General features: G+C 36.9%; 1 protein-coding gene across 1 annotated transcript; it reads right to left on the reverse strand.

Moving 5' to 3' along the window:
• Positions 1 to 457: 457 nt before the first annotated feature.
• LOC129004195 (integral membrane protein DGCR2/IDD-like) lies at positions 458 to 13,064 on the reverse strand. Its single transcript, XM_054432669.1, has 7 exons — positions 12,875 to 13,064; positions 11,515 to 11,666; positions 8,872 to 9,067; positions 5,321 to 5,569; positions 4,399 to 4,611; positions 3,698 to 3,941; positions 458 to 1,185 (listed from the first exon to the last, which is right to left on the reverse strand). Exons 1-7 carry the CDS (start codon positions 12,936 to 12,938, stop codon positions 1,089 to 1,091), a joined length of 1,215 nt encoding a protein of 404 aa, XP_054288644.1. The 5' UTR covers positions 12,939 to 13,064; the 3' UTR covers positions 458 to 1,088.
• Positions 13,065 to 14,662: the final 1,598 nt, after the last annotated feature.

The following is a 14,662-nucleotide window of genomic DNA, read 5'->3' on the forward strand; positions in this document are numbered from 1 at the left end:
AAAGTGATTAAAATACATGGAACATAATTGTCATAAAGTAAAATGCTTGGTAATATTTATAATACAAATTAAACTGTGTAAAGTAATAAAAATATGAAAATCTGTATAAAAATAGAAAATATTGGTTAAATAAATTTGACCTGTTTTTATGTCTTACACCTTTAAAATATTTTGACATTTATAAAGACAACAATAGAATCAATTTTAGGGGCAGTGATGGGTTGTAAAAACATTACGCTTAAATCAGTAAAACAACACTGTTCCCTAATAAAGGTCACTTATATCTAGCAAAAAATAAAAACAAAACCAAACAAACAATAACCTAGTTAAATATTCTGTTTTAAAACTATAATTTGTTATTTGTTATAATGTTGTAATTATGTTGTAATGTGTTATTTGTTTTTGTTATATTGTATAATTTGTTGTTTATTAAGAAATAAACTACAAAGGACAATCACAGAGCATATACTGTCAAAAGAATATCAAAGGCAAAATGTGTATTGATTACAAAAAATGTTAAAAGATAATTTGCAACTGATTACTATTTTACAAAACTAAAATATGACAGTAGTAAAACTACTACAGTAGGCTAGTTGTACTTTATAATGAATAACCCACCACTACCAAGTTATTTTAGAACTGATATTCTGTTTTTAGCAAACTTTCATGGAAATTCATGGTACGTACCCGTTAAACTTGAGTTCAAGCAAATCTACACTAAGCATTGAAAATGTTAACAGTGGCTGACAGATGTTACAGAAAATAGAAATGTTTGAACACAAATTTATAAAACAACCGTGGGTTTGAACCAACTCAAACTTTGGCACAAACAAGTCCATAGGGCTACAATCACATGATAGTGTGCAACAGAATTTTACATACAAACAACAAAACTAATAAATATTCAAAGTAAAACTGTTTTCAATTATTAAAAAGGTAACAACTATTGACTGAAGCACCAAGTTCTCAAACACTAACCCACCTTGATGTTGGTATGACAAGACTGTTCATCACGTCGACCGGTTCTAATCTATCAGTTTGTGTGATGAACTTTAAGACGGTTTATGCACCAATTACATCAGAGTCAGTTACTCTTCGTCTTCAGAGGATGAAGTGGACGAAGGCATGCTACTGAACCAGTTCTCCCGAGCACCTGCCTGAGCAGGAGCACCCATTGTTGTTGATCTATTAAACAAATAAGTAATAATATGAGTAAATTATATAAAGTAATTATATGATTGGATGGTTTTTAATAGAGTTCCTCAGCAGAGGAATATTTCTCCTCGCCTGAGAGACCTTCATTTTTTTAGTTGGGAAGACCTCCAATTTGAAGAGGGCTCTTAACCAGTAAGTCACACATTATAGACAACTAAGTCTTTGATTTAAACATTTTAAAGAAACACATACAGGAATGAAGTCCTGCTCTCTAACCTCTAGTTTCTGGTTTACTTTGGTTCTTCACAAAGGGTTTCCTTACTTAACAGTACAAATCTTAAATCCATCCACTAATCTTAAGCCTTTATCAGCTAAATTATTTTACACAAATTTCACAAGAATCTATATACATAGTCTTCCAAGGTTGCATACCTTGGATTTGTGTTCTGCCGATGACCATCAACAGTCAATGGAATAATAGGCTTACTCACCAAAGTTTCAGTTTCTATATATGGCCCCATCTTAAGAGAAAATTGACTTCAACAAAGTTGTGGCATTGAGTATTAATTTGCTAGCAAATATTTGATGTATTAACCATACAAAAGAGTTGGGAAGTGATTGAGTGATTAAGCTTCCCAGGGGTCAAGCCAATATGTCCATGAAGCGCTGCCTTCCTACTAAGTACTCACTGTTCTGTCAATCTTCCATGAGGACCGGGTGCTGAACTGGTGGGCTTCCATTCTATGTCATTTATTTTTTTCTGTTTCTCACTACTTTATTTTTGCCTCTTACTAAAAAATTGTTCTTACTATCTTTTCCTCAGAATTCCTTCATTTCATGTTCTTCTATTCATCCCAAACCAAGGTGGACCATACACTAAGGGCTGAATGGTCAAGGGGAGTTTGACCTAGAATATGGAGACCAGGTGACCTCCAAATCCAAGTAGCCTTCCCCGGACTTGCGGTGCTATGACTGGGTCGACCAATCTTCCCTAGCTTCTTGTGGGGCCAAGATGGAAACAACAAATAAATTTGCAAATGAAGAACAAACAACACCTAAGGCTGTTGCATGCCACAAGTCACAAATTCTTAGGAATTCCCTTCAAACCATCTCAAGGAGGATATTCAATGACCCTATGAGGGAAGGAAGGCCTCCTCAAGTATTTCAAGTCCCAGACAAAAAAAGAGTGAAAAAATGGGGCAAGCAACCTAACCGTCCAGAGTGCACGCCGATTCAGATTGAGTCAGATTCAGATTTTCGGCACGTGGTTATTCTGAGTCAGATATTTTGTTGGTGGCCACAGTGGAAGCAGGAAATACGCCGCCAGTACTGACTCGGTTAAAGCAAAGAAGCAAGTCAGTCCTAGTTATGGAATTGTCGGATGAGGAATTAACGTTAAAAATTATAGCGTCTGAAACTGTCGTGAAGTTACAGACAGTGAAAGATGGTGTTTGTGATATTATATATCTCTTTTCCCATAGCTAGTAAAGATAGAGCTACTGCTATATTGCGTTGAATGGAGCTCGAAACTGATAAAATATTAAAAATGAACATTGTATTGTAGAAACTGGTGTAACCTACTCAAACAAAAAAAATCCTGAAGACCGTTTAGAGGAAACCCTAAAAGTAAGGATGAAAAATTAAATATTTTATTATAAAAACCAAATTTGTTTCATTAAACAGTATACGTACGAGCAATATCTGAAACTAGAATGAAGAATTCATTGCGGTAAGCAGGTGCCTGAGCGCGGGCTCGGCAACCGGCAGAAACTATGGCCACTTCCATTCGAATGCAAGTGCCATTCTTGGCACTGAAAATCTGAATAGGAATCTAAATCTGAGTCGGTGTGCACTCTGGACGTACCGTAATGCTGGCAATAGACCGACGATTAGGATGAGCGTTTTTTTTCAATTCAAGAGGTCACAATGACTTCTCGTCTCAAGAACGGATACTCTAGACAATAGGCAACGGCTATATAAGCCTCAAAACAAACCCTACAGACCAAAAGAACAGCAAGAGTCCAACAACACGCCAAAAATATCTAGGTTGAATAATACTACCCTGGAAGAAGCTTGAAATAAAAAGAGCAGGAAAAATAAAAGCACTTCAGAGACAGGTCCTGCCACTCAGAGACCACCGACCAAAGGAAACAAGCAAGCAGCTGAAGAAATCAGAATTGGCATCATCCATAGTAAATACCTGGAGGTATTAATAACCAGCGAACAGATGGAAGCCCTTCAGAAGTTCATTCTGACACTCATATGTATGAAGTAAATTGAAAAGCCAATTCACCCAAGGATGTCACTGTACACGGAGGTCGAAGTGAATGATTTCCTTGATTATGACACTGTCATTGTCTAAAAAAAATGAGTCTACAGTATAAAATAAATATATAAAGATCCTTGTGAAAATTTGGTGCCCTAATTTTTGTTCCCTTTTAACCTTTTAAACATTTATATTGAAATCTCTGCATTTTAGTTAAAAAATGTCAAACACTTTCAGACAAATTAATAAAATCATGAGCATGAATCACAGACCGACCTTTGCCGACGACAGTTGGTCGGGAGAGTCAGAGATGTTCGGTAAGGAGGGAACGGTTCCTCCGCCTCCTCGTGAGGTCTCCGATGTAACGTCATCGTCTCCATCTCTCCGTCAAACTGCTCACTCATGTTGCAGTTCTCGCACTCGCTGCGGTAATCATCATCCTCCATGACAGTAGGCAAGGTAGTGTGTACGGACGGTCTCACACACTGTGTCTCTAAAAGCACACTCCTGCCACTGGCTACTGTAATATACAACTTGATATGAGGGGTAGGTTACAGTAGGAAAGTACTATAAAGAGAATGGAATAGAGGCTAAAATAGTGGTCCATCATTACGATTAACTCTTAGGATCATGGTGATATTGTGATCAATTCCAATGTTTGAAGTAACACTGTAATTAACTCTTGCTATCGGACATATTTTTTTATAGCAGAAACATCTTAATGACAATGTATATGATTCAATATGCATCTGGCTCAATGCGATGATATAGCAATAGCGTATTATCATAACATATTATCCCAATCAAAACAGAAAAGTTATCACTTTAATTAACCTATAAAAGCACAAGTATTTCATCTACTCTCAACATAAAACATCACATTTAATCTTAATGACTTGGCTGAAATAGTTTTTTTATGGCGTATTACACAACAGGAGAGGCTGCTGGGGTAGACACAGTAAGGTTATGTCACTGACCTGTATCAGCGATGGTAAACGTAGGAGTGACAGTAGCTGGGGAGGAGGACACAACAGGCGGAGCTGCTGGGTCCCGCACCACCTCCTGGAAGAACAAGTCCGGCCGTATAGTGGCCAGTCTAGTCTCTGGGGGTGGCGGAGACAGAGGCCCACTGGTGGCTAGTGTCAGAGGGATGGTACGATGCTGGTGCTGCAGCAGACTCAGACTGGTACCTAGATAATCACAGAAATTCATGATACAATGGCTAAAGAATAAATAAATGTGGTATGTAGTTGTTGTTTAGAGCAAACAGTTAGGAAGGTAAATATGAATCTATATCATAAGGGCAAATTTAAATAAATGTTTCAGTGGGTAGGCCTACCTTTTTCAAATTATTAACATTCAAAGACTCATTTCCGAAAAAAAGTTAATTAATTTTTTTACTTAAGCTATATGAACTGATGGTACGGCTCAATGTAAAAAAGCTAATCCTTTGTTTGGATTCTAGGAAACTTTGTTAAGCCTCGTCTCATAACTATAAGTTTTGTTAACAAATATATTTACTTGAAAATTAATTTGCTTGGGAAAAACAAACTGTAAACCATAATTGATCAGAAACACAACTAAGTTGTTATTTAACAACCACACTCGTCCCAAAAACTTGGCACCTGATCTCCAGCGGTTTCGATTTTCGGTAAGCCAGCAAGTGTGTAGCCAGTATCATAACCATGAATATTGAAAAAGTAATTTAAGCATTTTTCTACTACAAGTAAATAAATTCATGTAAGTTTTACTGTTATAGTTAGTAACCATTAATTGGAAGTAAAAAGAAAATGTGATAAATTATGTCTTGAGTTTCAAATCCATCTCTTTTCATCCAGTATTTCTTAATCTCTGCAGCCTTCCGGTTCGCATTACATCGACTTTGTATTTGTAACTCACCGGGAGTGGTTCTAGCGGCCAATGCTGCCTCTGCGCGTGCAGCTGCCACCGCTTCCTCATACGGGGGCGGAGCCTCCCCTCGTGGGAAGTAGTTTCCTGGAGGTTTCCATAGAGGGAAGTGAGAAGATGCCTCCTCATAGTGGAAGTCCTGACAGCCCAGTGCTGGTGGGAGGTAGCCGAGACTCCCAGCGATGTAGCCGATACTTCCCAGACTGCGGGAGTCTTCACTCAACTGTCGACTTTGGCGACCTGTGTAAAAGGACATTTTCTATAGGGGATTTTTTTTTATTGTAAGAGCACTTTTGTTAATTTTTGTCTATGGTTGTATTGACTCCACCATTACATAGCTGGTATAGGTAATGGCTTCATCGCTTTATTTTGTCAGAGTATTGATTACATATCTAGTACAGTAAAATTAATAAAACCCTAAACCTATGTTTTTCCTATGTAGAGTAAAACTTTAATTACAAGAGCAGTTTTTTAAGTTAGGGCCGCTTTTGTGTAAGAATCCGTAGTTCGCTTGTATGCTGCAACATGGCTCCCCGCCACTTACTAGCATAATTTTTTAACTGGATGACACAGTTTACAGCTCTGTAGCTGACATGCAAGCTTCGCTATGTGTTTAAAAAAATTTGTATACCATCTAATCACCTGCCGCGTGCGATATAAGGTCAGTGATACGTTTATTGACTCCATGAAACATATACGATGCAAAAATTCATCGCCACATGACTGAAAGCCCTAATGCAATGAGTGAGGTGAGTTCCTTTCGTTGACTTAAGTGAAAGTAAATTACTAACCTAAGGTTTTACTGTTACAATAATTAGTATATTTTATTTTTACTTGTCGCCAGTTTTGTTTATCTGGTCCTTTGATTGCTTCTTCATATGTCAATATCACAAAATCTTTATATCTATCAGGTAGTTTAGTTTCTCTTCTTAGTTTGATCTTTTGTGTAGTATCAGTATTACTTTCACTTTGCTGTTCTTCATTGATTTCATTTTGGTCTGAAACCAACCCAAACTCTAAACTTCATTATTACTTATCTCATTTAGATTATCTGATTTATCTGCACTCTCACTCTCAACTATCTTCATTTTCGTCTTCTTTCTGATCATTCTCATCATTTATACTATTTTTGTCTTCAATAATCCTTGTTTTGTCTTCTTCTTTGCCAAAATGCTTGCTTTTGTACTTCAGAAATTTCACATCTCTTCAAACTTTTATTTTTTTACTAGAGCGTTCATCCCATATCCTATATGCATTAAGACCATAGCCCGCAAAAATAAAGACTGTAGAACACCGCAGTGAGATTTGTACATGATCTTCGGAAAGGAGACCATATATATCTCAATTTGAAAAAACTGCCGGCCTCTTGTCCTCAGCAGCTGTGTGCAGGGTACACAGGGTACTGACCGAAAGGGAACCGGCCTACTTCGAACATTGAAAGATTGGTCACCCGCAATCGGGTGTCTCAGTGCAATACCCGACAAGACAAACAACTTGACTTCCCGAAGGTGAGGTTGGAAATAGGTAAGAGAGGTTTTGCATACTTTGGGCCTAAACTGTACAATGACCTCCCCCGTGACCTTAAGATGCTGGGTGTCGCAGATTTTAGATCTAGGCTGAAGAAAATCTATATATATAAAAGGCAAAGCCCTCACTGACTGACTGACTGACTGACTGACTGACTGACTCACTCACTCACTCATCACTAATTCTCCCACTTCCCACTTACCTAAGAGGCTGAAATTTGGTACACTGATTCTTTAAGCATTAAATAGGAAAACTAAGTGGTTTTTATTCTGATCGGACTCTCGGGCTCCGCCCCAGTGGCTCTGGAGTTTCCCATGTTAACCTAATGAGTACTCATATTTAAATGGAATTAATGAATCATAACAGCTGTTTCAATTAAACAAGTTGGTTCTGTTCTATGATGTTCAATAGCATTAAAGTTGCAAGGATTACCAACAGAGTGCAGCACTATTATTTTTTTTAATATTTGACAACAGCTAATTTGAAACCAAAAGGTGAGTGAGCGTAGCGAACGAACTTCAACCCGGAGGCGAGGTAGCGTAGCGAACGAGCTAACCTGAAGGCAATTGAGCGCAGCGAACGAGCTCCAACCGTAAAGGTGAGTGAGCGTAGCGAACGAACTTCAACCAGGACTTGTGAGCGCAGCGAACGAGCTCCAACCTAAAGGTGAGTGAGCGTAGCGAACGAACTTCAACCAGGACGTGATTGAGCCATGAGAACGAGCTCACATATGAAGTTAAACGGGGCAAAGCCCGCGGGTACAGCTTGTGTATATATATTTGTAAAATATTGTACATAGGTGGTTGATTTGTATTTTGTTTTGGTCATTAGTTTTAAGTAAGCATTAGTTAATTGAAAAGAGTCATCATGTAAAACAGTTTGTACTGAGGAGCGCTGGCTAATAAAAGGCATTTATTTTCATTTTAAGTAGACAAGAAGCAGAACAAAGAAATATTGATCCTGAGCTCCAAGGTGACATCACGATTGCTGCATATCTGTATGCTGTGTGTTATGCCACAACAGCTGATGATGAAATAACGCTTAGCTGCCTTTGATTGGGTGATCTGTAACCATGGCAACTTTAGTAGCCTGTGATTGGTTGATAAGTAACCCTGGTAACTTGTTGAGTGTGTGGATGAAGAGAAAGAACAGAAGAAAAAATATTTGTTTTCAACTACGGGAACATCAGATGCGAGTTGAGTACTATATTATTATCTCACATTCCTCTGTTCTGAAACAGCATTTACCGGTAGCCTACCTCAGGCAGTTGCTTACAAGACTTTCTGTTTTGTTCTTTATGGGATTTATTGCTATACAACGAGGTATTTTTTTGTTTGAGGAAGCTGTGTTATTTTAACTTAAACAAGGTTAATGACTTGAGCATTTACCATGATTAGGCAATATTGAATTTTGTTGATGTAAAAATCAAAATTATTATATTAATGTTATGTGATTAAATATGGCATTATGGTGTTTTTATGGGTGTGTCATGTACAGTAGAACCTCTTTAATCCGAACTAATTGGGACCGGGGGTAGTTCGGACTATTGAATAGTTCGGATTACAAAACATATTGTTGTTTTTACATAACAATAGCTAAGGAAAAGTGAAAAATGCTTTATAAAGTAAAATACAGTGTTTAATTAATACAGTAGTAAACATAGGAATAAACATAGGGAATAAACAGTACTGTACATTACAATTGAAATTATTACGGTGCGTATATCAATAAATACAGTATACAATAAAGAACTACTGTACTGTGCATAACCTACAGCAATGAGGCGTTCGGATTAGTGGACGTTCGGATTACAGGGGTTCGGATTAAAGAGGTTCTACTGTATTTCCTTATGTAAGTCCCCTCCCCCCCCCCCCAATTTCCACAGGTAATCGAGGTTCTACTGCACCAGGCTTTAGTCTGCTAAGTCGCTATTTTTTAAATTATTCTTGTGAAACTAACAACATCATAATTTTATACATTACTGTCAAAAATACAGTACCAGTCAGTACACTCACCCCTGATCTTGCGCTGCCTCAGTCGATGAATGAGAAAGAAAAGGAGGGAAAGAGACAAGATGGCGGTGACGGCACTGGCTATCAGGCGAAGACCGAGGTCTGCATTGAGGTCATGGCCACCGTCACGGTTTAGGATGGTGTCGTCTAAGCAGATGAACTCACAGCACGAGCTGCCCACCCGGAACGACTTACAGTCCTGAAGAAATATATAATAATAATGTTATGAATAATACAGGCTAGCCCTCTATACATACAATGGATAAAGAATGAATACAAAAATGTATAGCCTATATAAGCATATTGTTTTAATACCATATGCCTATTATTGTAGTTGATGTACTACAACAAACCTCAAAATTTCTCCCTTTGGTAATCTTGAACCTCTTATAATATGACCCCAACCCACTTTTCAAAGAAAACATTAGCTTATATATTAGACCCCCTCTTAACCGACCCTAATGGGACCGGACCTAGGTTGGATAACTCCAAAGGTCGGTTAACCCTCCAAGTGTCCATAGTTTAGGCCTTAATGTCCACCTATTTTTGGCGCATTTGCAAGGTTTTATTAAAACGGATCTGAGAAGCTTAAAACGATGTTAATTCTAATGTTCTATATACCATTTTGTTTGGAAAATCATGGGCTTCAATATTATATATAAAACATAAGGAACATTTAAAAAAAAAAAAAAATTTTAGGTAAAAAAATATAATTTCGAAAATTTTCAAAAAAAAAATAAGTTCGCGCTCAATGAAATTGTATAAATTATAGGCCTATAAATATTTGAAAATAGCCACTTTGTTCTAAATTTTATGAGGATTACAAATATATAATAATATAAGGAAGTATATTTGCAAATAAATAAGTTATGGGCAAAAAACTGATTTCAGTACATAGCGTTTAGCTAAGAATGCATAGCCTAACCATAGCTAGGAATCTGGCTGATAATTTACATCAATATCACTACCTACTTCTTCAGGATCATCAACCAGCACTTCAAAACCACTTAAATCTTCTTATAATGCACCACGTATATCACTACTTTTGATTTTTAACACTAAAACAATGATAAACGTAATAAAACACATCAGTCATCGGTCCGGGGGAACCTAGCTGTTTACAAATACACGCACGTCAGCTGTCTGCTACAATATTTTCGGAACTAAAATGAATAGCGCTTAGAGACAGACCTCTGCAGAAAGCTTAGAATATTACGGAAAGAACGATACCTAACTCGATCCAGTTCAATCCGATTCAGTCAGTTATAGAGCCTTCGCCGTAAACGATGTCTGCTTGTCGAAAAATCGGCAAGTAACACTATACAAAGTGTGGTGCTTGCCGAATTTTCGTCAAGTAACACTGGGAGGGTTAAAACAGGCAATCCCTAAAATCATAACATAATGAAGTGCTATTTATTTGGAATTATATAATCATTATTTTGAAGTCATACTTGCATTATTTATAAAATAAACTACTCTTATCTCCTTTTTCGTATTCATAGAAAAGTCACAAAAAACACAAAACATGGTAAAGTCAAATAGGCCTACTTTCAGTGGAATATATATTATAATACAGTACTAGGCAAGAGTCAATAAAAATTCCTATCTTACAGAACCTTTTGTCGAAATTAAAGATACAAGCAACCATTTTGTTACAAGACAGGATGTTTATTTATAGCCTCTCACTGGAGGCTCGAGGCACAAAAACTATCTTGACCTTGGAGTTGTTAACCCCCCTTCCCTGCCCTCCCTACAAGTTGAGTTGTTTGTTTACTCCAGCGATAAGAATCAGTTCCCAAAATCGTAACGCACTTTATGATGTTATAAATTTGCCACGCAGATAACAAATCAGATCAGATGTGCTCGCGCTACGAACGATGATGACAAACTGACAATAGGCTATGCTATATTTTTTGTGATCAATACAAAATAACTTATTCTAAGTCATATCCTGTGAAGTTCAGTTCTCATCTCCCAGCGTGGGAGCGGAAATGCCGAGATTCCTAGAAAGCGGCGGTTAAACCGAGCTGCTCTCAAAGCAAGGTCGGTTAAAACAAACTGTATTATTTTACGATCAAAGGCGGATAATCCGATTATCGGTTAATACGAGGTCGGTTAAGAGGAGGTCTACTGTATTCTGAAATATCATTTCCAAATACTGTTTAACGAATAAAACCCGAATAAAAGTGGAAAAAATCGGGTTTTTTTATGTCGTGTGGACATAGTAATCATCGTCGTAATGTCGTGTGGACATTGCGGCAAAATTGTAATCTTCTCCCGGACGAGTCGTGTGGAGACCATCATCGTCTTGCGCGGATGAGGCAAAATTATTTTCTTTTCCCGCAATTTTGTGTGGTCATTATGATTTTCTACTTGTTAAAAAATACAAAAAAAAAATAGGCTAGGTACTTGTAAAATTACTTGTTTAAAAATGGCCTCTCGATGGTCCGACATTTTCTTAAATCCGGCCTACTGGCTTATCAAGGTTCTCTAGGGGTACAGTACGGTATTGCATTCAGTTCTAGCTTAGTTTTTTTAAGTTTACTACACCTACCTACGTAAAGTTACATACTTAATACACCAATCATCTTTACCGTGTACATCTAGAAGGCTTACAACAATTTTGCTGTGTAATAGGCTACTTACTTGTGGAGGAGAACAAAGAACAGCTTTGCACCATTTAGGCTGACCATTGTCACAGACACATAGAGTACAGGTATCAGGACCCGGTACGTAGTGAAGACCTTGGGTAATCACTCTGTCGTGAAGATCACGACATTCTCCTGCACCTTCTGTACCTAACACAAATATTTAATTATTTTTTCTTACAGTTACCTAACAATGTACATGTTCTCTCACTGATTAGAGAAAGCAAAGTGGCCAATTCGCTCATCATTGAGACAATGTTAAAATGAAACATGTTAACATTGTCTCACTCTAATTACTTTGTCTCACTCCAGATTTGCAACGTGAAGGCACAAAATAGTGAGCGTGTAACATGCAGACAAGGTAGTATGCGCGCGAAATACGTTGGCAGCACTGGCTGTAAATCAAGCTGGTCAGCTGTTGTACTGCTGTTGATCGTGTTGATCATTAAATGTCATATTAAAAGTTCACTTCTGTGTAAAAATATGTCACGTTTCTTTACAAATTTATTTGTTTTATTGTAACTGTAGGAAAAATATAATGTACAACTCGAGTGCAAAGTGCAATTTCCTTACTCGAGAAACCATTCCTCACTCGCCTATTTCTCTCGAGTGAGTCAATTGCTCCCTTTGCTCACTAGTTGCACAAATAACTATTGAACCTCTTTAAAAACAAGAGAATGTTCCCCATTTAAAGTTTGCTGTAAAATCATTAGTTACTGAGATCCCAATGGTGGCACACTTAAAAAAACACCTTGTATATAAAAAAAAACATCGATAATAATTAATGTTCCCATGTTTTTGTGACAGCAGAAAATTTTTGCACCATTGCTGTCAGGTAAAAATCTAGTTTCTAACGATATATAAATTACTATCTAGGTTCCCTTGGTCACCTTAATATGCATAACTTAATCACCCAAACAATTAAAGAGGCCCAAACAATAAAGTCCCAATTAAAGAGGCAAAGATTAATGCCCTGGTTGAAACTGTCAAGTTTAATTCCTTCACTTACACAGCACTGTTAAAAACAGCAAAAACTCAATAAATTACTATAGCACTCTTGGTCACCCTCATCGCAATAAATTTCCAAGGGCCGAATTGTTATACAACATATTCATATAGGCCTAGCTCTTTATATTCAAGATAGTTAGGGCCTTTGTAAAATTTTAATTAAGCTTAGGCTAGGACAATGAATTAGGCATGAGTAATAATTCACTATGTTGTTTTAAACAATATGCGATGCAAGAATGCTCATTCAAATTCAAGATCAGTTAACTTAAATTGTGTTAGTTTAAGAATGAGTTTTTTTAAACAAAGACAAAATCCCAGGAACCTCATAGAGTGGCGATAAACAATCTTACCTGTAGAAGTTAGAGAATAAAACGCAACCCCAAAAAGGGCTAAATTGTTATACAACATATTCATATTCTCAAAATGTTCATCTTTAGATTCCCTAAAGCTACGTTAGAAAACATAATTTCTTTAACACTGTAAAGAATTCCAATACACACAAGGCACCCCATTTCACATATCTTGCCATCTTGCACCTACTTTTTGAACGATCGATTAATAAACAGACAGAAGCAGAAGGAGTAGGAGAACGCGAACGGGTGGGTGCTGGGGATTTACTCAAGGGAGGTACAGAAGAGGATTCGATGACGTCAGCTGTCAGAAAAAAAGTTGTTGACGTAATCGATTGAGCGATCTGTTGAAGGTGGAATATCGTACTCGTACTAAGTTTATCACTATCGTATCGTTTCGACTTTCGTTATTGTATGGCTGTCGGCTGCCGTTTGTTTATGTTTATGTGCTTTCCTCATCACTCTCCTCCTTCACTTCAACTAAGTTACTAAGTTTAAGTTTACTATTTATTTATAGGCCTACATACAGTTTAAAGTTAAAGGTAAGTAATTATTCCTAATTAACTTTTGAGGTATTAATAATTAGGCTTAAGTTATGGCTATTTTTAATTTGTATTATGGACCACATGATAGTCCAAACCCAGAAAAACCTAATCTTAACCTGATTTGCTTAGTTAATATAGGCTAGGCATAGGCTAGTCATTGATTTGTGTTTGTAAAAGTCAGGCCCAGAGTAGGATGACCAGGTTGTTTCAGAATAAAAACAGGACATTCAAAATCTCGGCCTCCCCCGTAACTTACAACACACACCTGAGTGTCTAATTAAATTACACAGAGGGTCTCTTATTTGCTAATGCAGTAGAGTCCCACAAACTCGGCGCAATGTGGACTGGAAGGGTGCCGAGTTTGTGAAATGCCGGGTTATCGGGAACTAGGGTTAAAAATAAGAACAATACAATTTTTATTCCTTTTAGCTGCCTTATTTATTTACATTTATTTTACAAGTAGGTATTAAGTCATCAGATATAGTACAAAAAATCCTTGTCACGAGTTGCAAATGCTTTGACTTGAGCCCATGTTTAACTCGGACTCAAAAAATCACTAATTTTCTGAGCCAGGTGATGGCCGAGTTATCCAGACTGCCGGGTTATCGAGTGCCGAGTTTGCGGGACTCTACTGTGTTGTTGAGATAGAAATCAAGTACGTTTAGGCCCTTTTATCAACCTGTTTTTAAGCTTTTAGACCAGTAAACTTACCTAATCTAATTTTTCATTAAAACTTATTTACACATCACACGATTGTCATAACTTAGTTGTTTTAAAAATACATTAATGGCATGCAGCTAGGGGCTAGGCAAGGTAAATAACTTACTTTTGTGAATCACCACATAGGCCAACTGAGAATAAAATAATCCAACAAAATTTTTAAGGGTTTTAGATCTTAGGGTACAGTTTCTTATCTGGGCTATGCTAATATCGATTGAAACTATCGACTCGATTAGCAAACTTTCATGCGATTTTTTCACCATCAGCAAGTTTGGTTGGTTAGGTTAGGTTATGATAGTTTAATTTTATAATAGATATATTTAAAAATATTTAAAATATATTAAAAAAAGATATATATTTTAAAAATATCGATTATTAATCAATATTTACAATTCGGTAGTTTCAATTGATATAAGCATAGCCCAGTTAAGAAACTGTACCCAGATCTTATTACAAGATTTATTACAGGTACAGTTTCTTAACTGGGCTATGCTAATATCGATTGAAACTATCGAATTGGAAA

This window comes from Macrosteles quadrilineatus, unplaced genomic scaffold (assembly GCF_028750875.1).
Source record: "Macrosteles quadrilineatus isolate MER2022 unplaced genomic scaffold, UCM_ALF_1.0 Scaffold_9__3_contigs__length_116548681, whole genome shotgun sequence".
NCBI lineage: Eukaryota > Metazoa > Arthropoda > Insecta > Hemiptera > Cicadellidae > Macrosteles > Macrosteles quadrilineatus.

What these genes read in the sequence shown, in the direction of transcription:
- LOC129004195 (XM_054432669.1), bottom strand. Translation starts at nt 12,938, where the DNA reads ATGAATATGTTGTATAACAATTTAGCCCTTTTTGGGGTTGCGTTTTAT. An exon ending in TTATTCTCTAACTTCTACAG is followed by an intron (nt 11,667 to 12,874) that starts GTAAGATTGTTT and finishes TATTTGTGTTAG; the next exon opens with GTACAGAAGGTGCAGGAGAA. An exon ending in GGCCGCTAGAACCACTCCCG is followed by an intron (nt 4,612 to 5,320) that starts GTGAGTTACAAA and finishes GTGATTATCTAG; the next exon opens with GTACCAGTCTGAGTCTGCTG.